The sequence below is a fragment of the Cariama cristata genome, unplaced genomic scaffold (assembly GCF_000690535.1).
Source record: "Cariama cristata isolate BGI_N322 unplaced genomic scaffold, ASM69053v1 C11560962, whole genome shotgun sequence".
NCBI classification, from domain to species: domain Eukaryota; kingdom Metazoa; phylum Chordata; class Aves; order Cariamiformes; family Cariamidae; genus Cariama; species Cariama cristata.
This window is the reverse complement of record NW_009646155.1, coordinates 1-6928: the sequence shown is the minus strand read 5'-3', so window position 1 is coordinate 6928 and position 6928 is coordinate 1. Positions and strand designations below refer to the sequence as shown.

The 6928-nt window shown below is 42.6% G+C and overlaps 1 protein-coding gene across 1 annotated transcript; it reads left to right on the top strand.

The window, feature by feature from the left end:
* The first annotated feature begins 516 nt into the window (after positions 1–516).
* On the top strand, positions 517–3566 carry LOC104168227 (neurofilament light polypeptide-like). The gene is made up of 3 exons (XM_009708746.1): positions 517–638; positions 1575–1894; positions 2962–3566. Exons 1-3 carry the CDS (start codon positions 562–564, stop codon positions 3156–3158), a joined length of 594 nt encoding a protein of 197 aa, XP_009707048.1. The 5' UTR covers positions 517–561; the 3' UTR covers positions 3159–3566.
* The last annotated feature ends 3362 nt before the right edge of the window (positions 3567–6928 follow it).

The window sequence follows — 6928 nt, the reverse complement described above, 5'->3', positions numbered from 1 at the left end:
GTCTTGGCTGCGGGGGCGTTCCTGCTAGCTCGTGCTGTAGCTCTGCTGCATCCCTAAACTGGAAGGTATCGCAAAATCATAACGCAAGATGCCGAAAAGCTGTAATGCACGATACATCATTTGCCTGTGTACCGATGAAACCGTAACTATAGCCTTTAAAAAAAAAGATATCCTTAAGCTAAAACTAGAAAAAGCACTTAAGAGGTGAAAAACGAAGCGATACGCAAATTTCATGCGCGCTTTAGTCCTTGGATAGCAGAAAATTGGGCTCTTCACATTAAACAGGGGTGGAATAACAGGGTGTGGGCATAGGGGTGGGGAAAACCCTGGCAGGGAAGGTGGGATGTGGTAAATGGTGCCTTTTTGGCTGAAGGTGGAGTTGGCGCTGTTCCTTCTCTCTGTCTGCTAGAGCAAGATTAAGTTAATAGGATTGGAGAAATCCCTTGGACGGTATTATTGCTAGGCATGGGAGAATTAAGAATTTTACGCCGTCAATATTGTTACTTCCAACAGGATACAATCAACAAATTGGAGAATGAGCTGAGAACCACGAAGAGTGAAATGGCTCGGTACTTGAAGGAATACCAAGACCTGCTCAATGTGAAAATGGCCCTGGATATAGAAATTGCAGCATATAGGTATGATGGGGGAATGTTGTAGTAAGTCAGAACCCAGATAGGGTTCGCGTTCTCTCTTTGAGAGAATTCATTTTATTTATCATTCTTCCAGCAGAAATTTTCATAGATAGATGTCAGAGTTTAGTCAGGTCGTTTCTATTGTCTTGCTATTGGAAGAAGCAGTGCTTTTGAGGTAGAATATTTGCTTAGAGCAAAATCTTCAGTGTAGCAAACTTCAGTGAGTATAATAGTATGTATGTGTATGCATATAGAACTCTTAGCTTGGCCATATATGATCTCAGTTCTCCATCTTTACAGATAAAAACAGCTGTTCTGTACTTAGAGTGAAGAGATTTTTTTTCAGTGGAACTTCTTAATACAGATGGATGTGTTCTCAAAACTGGAAATCCCTTACATCCTTTTCACAGGAGCAGTCTCCTGCAAAGCAAATATTTTACAGCAGAGCTGCTGCTAAATAGCAGTTTAATTTGTCCCAGATACTGTTAGAAATGGCAAATGCTGAAACAGAGCTTCTGTGAATGCCACAAGGGGGAATATTGAGAACGTGGCTATAAACCTTGTCCGATAGCTAAACATAACATCAAATTGTTACATTGGCATTGTTCTCTGCTACCCTACAGGCTACCAAAATACACCTCTAGCTTCACCTGCTATAGGAACCTAATCCTAGAGGTTTTTTTCCTCATTATTCCTTCTAACAAGGAAAAGCATTAATACACCAGTAATGCACACCTCAAAATCTTAAATGATTGCAAGAAGATAGGGTAGCATTGCCGCATAGTTACTCATCATGGGCTAGTTCTCGCACTCCTGAGTACGCAGTCTCCAGGACTTGCGCTGCCCAAAGCATCGTAGTATCTTGGTCTGTAGCTGAATCTACTGAATATTGCTGCAGCATAACTAAGTCACTTCTGCTTGCCTTTTTTTTCCTGCTAGGAAACTGCTGGAAGGTGAAGAGACCCGACTCAGTTTCACTAGTGTTGGGAGCATCACCAGTGGCTACACCCAGGCTGCCCCGACTTTTGGCAGGTCTGCCTACAGTGGTCTCCAGTCCAGCTCCTACTTGATGACAACCCGTTCCTTCCCCACGTACTACTCCAGTCATGTCCAGGAAGAGCAGATTGAAATAGAAGAAACGATTGAGGCTGCTAAAGCAGGAGAAGCCAAGGCAGCCCCTGCAGAAGAAGGTGAGGAGGAAGAGAAAGAGGAAGGTGAGGAAGAAGCAGGAGGTGAAGAGGCTGAAGAAGAGGAGGAAGGTACTTGTAGTTACTTTCAAATTCCTCTCTTTCATGCTTCACCCTGCTCATATAGGTTAAAACCCAGAAATCCTGATGACTTAAGTCTGATGTTAGGCCTCTCTCATTGTCTGCTTGCACGAGCAAAGGATCGTGGGATTAAGCACACAGCATTTAAGCAGGAAAGCCTGAATACTGAATGGAAGATAAGGTAAACGTTCAGTATCAGGCAGATTATAGGAGTGATTATACTCCCTTGGAAATCACTGGGTGTTTTTTTCCATTCAAGTTTCCAAAACCAAGAATGGTAATACTTTAACAGTGTGTAACGTTATGTTCATCTGGCAGCAAACAGTACTTGGCTGTTACAGACGTCCTCAAAGAAGGAACAAGGACATCCTGAGCTAAGTGCTACTTCCCAAAGAGTAGCCCGTGGTAATAGGAACATCAGCTGATGTCTGTGGATGTGACCGTTGAGTTTAGTGGATAGCAATATCTATTGCCTGAGGTCTAGCTAGTTTTCTTGTTCAAGCAAAGTGTATGCCACTTCCTTGCTGCCCCGTAGTTTATTTACCAAACTCACATTTTAAAGGGAATGTTACCCAGAGTTGCTTTTCCCAACTTCAGTTGCATAGCTCTGAAGGATTTAACCTAAACATATCTGAAATGCATTGGTTATCATTGAACTATTTGAGGAGTTCATTAATGTAAAGATTAATTGTAATGAAGTGATAGCTGAAGAGCCTGTCGGAGAGCAATGGCAAGATTCCTGTTTGAACTCAAGTCTTTGGATAAGGCTTAAAGCAATAGATCCACAGCCAATTCGTATTTTTCAAGGCCGTCATTTTGAAAAGAAAGTGTTTCACTCCTTCTGAAACCTAGGGCAAGCTGGTTGTGTGGTTCTGTTCTCCCCTGCAAGTCCCAGATAAATGTCCCTGCTTCCATGCAAAATCGGTTGCCAGCCCCATCGTGTTTAGCTGACTGCCATCCAAATGTGTGGGGTTGAAGGGTGCGGGTGTGCTGGCTCCCATTAAATTGGGATTAGGAACAGTATGTAGATGTGAAATACATATTTTTGTCTTTCAAAGGTGCTAAGGAAGAATCTGAAGAAGCTAAAGAGGGTGAGGAAGAGGAAGGAGAAGGGGAAGAAACAGCAGCTGAAGAAGGAGAGGAGTCTCAGGAAACTGCTGAGGAAACTGGTGAGGAGGAGAAGGAAGAGAAGGAAGAGAAAGAAGAGAAAGAAGCAGCAGGAAAGGAAGAGAGTGAAGTGAAAAAGAAGGCTTGATTTTTAGGCAGTATAGCTTTCTCATCAGATCAACAGAATAAATGATGATTGACTGAGCTAAAATTGCAGTCTCACATATTTAATTCAGTGACCACTGAGGTTTAAAGTTAATGATCTATGATGTTTCTCTCTGTGCAGAGTATCAGTATGCTTGCAGAGCACCCACTGGCTTGCTCCCTGAATGCCGCATGGTCTACACGTATGAATTCAGGGATTATGTCTTTCTTGGGTGATTCAGAACATTAAAATTTAAAATGGGGGGAAAAAAAAATAAGTCATGGGAATGAAAGTTATCTTTAACTTGCATTTAAAATAATTATGGAAACCTTGGGTGGGTAAAATAACGGAGGCTTCAATAAGTATGTGCAATAAAGCTAGTCAATAAAGTTACAGAAATGCTTACACAGATTCCTTGTATGTGTCACGTGTCACTGATGCACTTAAAAGGTTGGTGAAGTGGTGTATCGTGCTCACCGTTCTAGCCTGTGTAACAGGAGATGGGCTGCTGGTTTCTGTCTCTAGCTGATATGCTTGGGGGACTGGTAGGTGGACAAAATGTCCTGATGGGGCTGTAAAATTTCACATGGAAATCTTGCAATGGTAAAAATGCACTGGTGTCCAAATGTGCTGTTAGCTTTGTGGTGGGTCTCAGTGGGCTGTGGTAGGCACACAACCACAAGCTCCCTTTTCCTGTTTGAAAGGAGAAACTTTAACAAACCAATACAGAAGCCAAACGCAAATGTGGGTGTTAAACATTGGTAGGAAGTTGTTCAACGACTGACAGATCAGTGGTAAAAGGGAAGAATGACTGTAGCTGAGGCTTGGAGCAGTGTCTGTATATTTAAAGGAGAGAAAAAAAAAAAAGCTGTGGTGAGGTGTTTGAGGGAAGGACAACAGAGGGGGAGTTCTCTCTGCTACTCGGATGAGCTACCTTTCCAGGGTGCCATCTTAAGTCAGTCCACTATGGACTGAAGAGGCTCATTTTCTTCTGAGAATTTGTTGGGGCCTTTTAAAGTTTTGAGTGTGAGCTAAAGAAAAGCGTAATCTGTGATCAGGCACAACATAGGAACGGCTCAAACAGCAGCAAATCCTGGCAATTCTGAAAGCAATGTCTATCTCCTGTGGTCTGAGCTTATTTTCAATTAGCTAAAGTTGATCTATAAAATTAAACCTTGTGTTAAGGGCGAATACTAGACTAGTGTTGCAAATTAAACCCTTTAAAATAAGCTAAACCCATGGGAAAGCCATGTTAAAACAGGCTGCGCTGAAGCTTTCCACAGTCACGTTTGGCTAGATGGATTTTTGCATAGGCTTTTGGGGTAACTTGTAGTTTTGTACGCTGACTTCATAGTACCAATTGGTTTGCATTGGTTCTTGATGGTTATGTTCAGAGAGAAAGGCGGTGTCTTTTTTTTTACAAATTGTAGGGGTGTTCCAAAAGCATCTCCCTTTTCAGTGTTGGAAGAGTTACAAAGAAGGTGATGATGGATGAGGTAAGCACTTAAAACAATTCTTTCTTTCCATGTTCCCAGGAAAAACAGCAGGAGAAAGAAGCAGCAGCTTTGGTAAAACCGTTCAGGAAACAGAGCTTGTATGCATATGTACTAAGTCCAGTAACTCCTGTTCAGGGAGTTCCAGTGTCATTTCCAAATGCTTAATTTTTTTTCCCCACTACTTTCTTGGGGTTTTTGATGCTTTTGAGAACCAGAAGACAAACAAGTAAATTATTTTTCCCTTTTTTCAACAGCATCTCTCTTAAATATTTCTTTTTCACATTTCCCTTCTACTTTCAATGGAGATTTTTTCTCTCTGTGTTTATGTGGACTTATTCTTACAAAGCAGATTTTATTTTCTATCTCCAGGAGAGCGGTGGTGAGCGGTGGGGGGTACTTGCGGTACCATGGGCCAGAGACTCAACCATGCTCTTTGCTCAGTGCTTTTAAAGGCTATTGATGGGATTGCAAGAGACCTGCTCCTTTTGGTATGTGATACCCTTGGTTCAAACAGCAGAATACTGAGTCTTAAGAGATGGTACTTGGAAATTCACCTACGTGCGCTATCAGAAAATGCTTAGCGTGGCACTTCACTTGGGAGAGAGGTTCTGCTCCTACGGAGCAAAAAACCTGATATGCACCGCATCAGAACTCATCACAGCCATTAAAGACAAACCACTGTTAAATAGATTGGCGTATATTAAAACCACTGCTCTGTCCTGCCTTTCTCTGAGCTCCTTTTAACTTTTCAGTACCTGATTTTGCTTCCTCTTTCACGTCTTTCTTCACAGATAAACTCCTCCTTCATTCAGTTCTTTGTACCCTTTTCACTGCTAGAAGGCAATATAGCTCACAGCTCTCCAAAGCATTGCAACCAGGCTGCTAGGGATGCTCTCAAACCAGCACATTTAGAGATAAACCAGCAAATAAATTTCTCCTTGCAGTGTATCTCAGTCCGATCCCCACTCCTTCTGTTATTTTTAATGTGTTGCAGCTAGAGGAGAGCTTTCACCGCTCTGCAGGGAACGTGTGAGTCACAGCCATGGCAATGAGCTGCAGAGCGACGAGCTGCAGTGACCGTCCAGCCTGGTTTGTCACCCCCAGTCCTGCCTCGCTGCTAAGCTAAACTGGTGGGAGGGAGGATGGAAGCGTGCGTTTGTGTGCCGAGATGCTCTCAGGGTTGCGAGGATCCTACTGGCAACGCTTGCTTTACCTTTGAAAATCCAGGAGCTTGCTTTGACGCAATGCAGTAAAAACAGGCAGAGGGAGACAGGATGGAAACTTTAACCCAAGTTGCAGCTGCGAGTAAAGCCACGAGTCTGTCCCTGAATTTTCTCTTGCTGTTTGGGCAGACGGGGTCTGGATCAGGCCGAGATCTCATCCCAGGGAAGATGAATACAAGGAGGTCCTGATTGCTTTTCTTGAGATACGCATACACACACGCGCCCCTTCCACTCAGCAGAGGAAAACTTGTAGAGGTATAATATCCAGGTTCTAGGAATTTGCCTTCTAGTAACTAAATAATTGACAATTCATCATTTCATGCCTGCCTAGACTAGTTAAGGGGAGTTTAATCCTGAACAGAGGAGGAAGAAAGCCCACACGTGAACGGGAAAAGCACAGACCATGATGCCTGGAGAAAATTCTAGTGCCTGACTCAGCTCCCTGGCAAAGGCAACCTATTTGTGCTTTGTAACACTTCCCAGTTTGTTTCCACCTGGAATTTTATTCTGGGATGCTGAAAATCTCTTAATCGTAGCATCCCCGCAGCCCGGCATGGTGAAAAGGTCCTGTTTTAGAGCCCTCTGGCTTCTGAAGTCACGGGGGTCTTGGTAGCCCACCTTAAATAAGACACATAAATCTTCACAGTAACTTCCTTTAATTGTTTTTCCCTTCATGGAGTCTTTTGTATAGATTAATGAAGTTCTGTGTCTGAAAGTAATTAATCCTTTCACTGGTTATGCACAGTCTGAAGAAGTAATTGGTGCAGAACAGGCAAATAACATACTATTTATGCATCTCTGCCCTGGAATTATGCTCTCTTTTGAAACTGTTTGATTGCAGATGTCAGTAGACAAAACCTCTTGGCAACATTAAATATTAATCAGTTCTTATAGTTTTATAAATATTTGGAAATGTGTTAACCACTTGGTTATTTCTCTTAGGGTTCGAGGAAAACATTTGCAGTGGGAAATAGACTAAACTCACCATTTCATTTTGCGTGTTAGAGCAGGGGAAAAAAAATGCAGTTCTGGGTAATGACTAAAGGCTGCAATA

Coding starts and splice junctions, on each gene's coding strand:
- LOC104168227 (XM_009708746.1), top strand. CDS start 562: ATGGCTCGGTACTTGAAGGAATACCAAGACCTGCTCAATGTGAAAATG. Junction 639..1,574: donor ATAGAAATTGCAGCATATAG/GTATGATGGGGG, acceptor TTTTCCTGCTAG/GAAACTGCTGGAAGGTGAAG. Junction 1,895..2,961: donor GGCTGAAGAAGAGGAGGAAG/GTACTTGTAGTT, acceptor TGTCTTTCAAAG/GTGCTAAGGAAGAATCTGAA.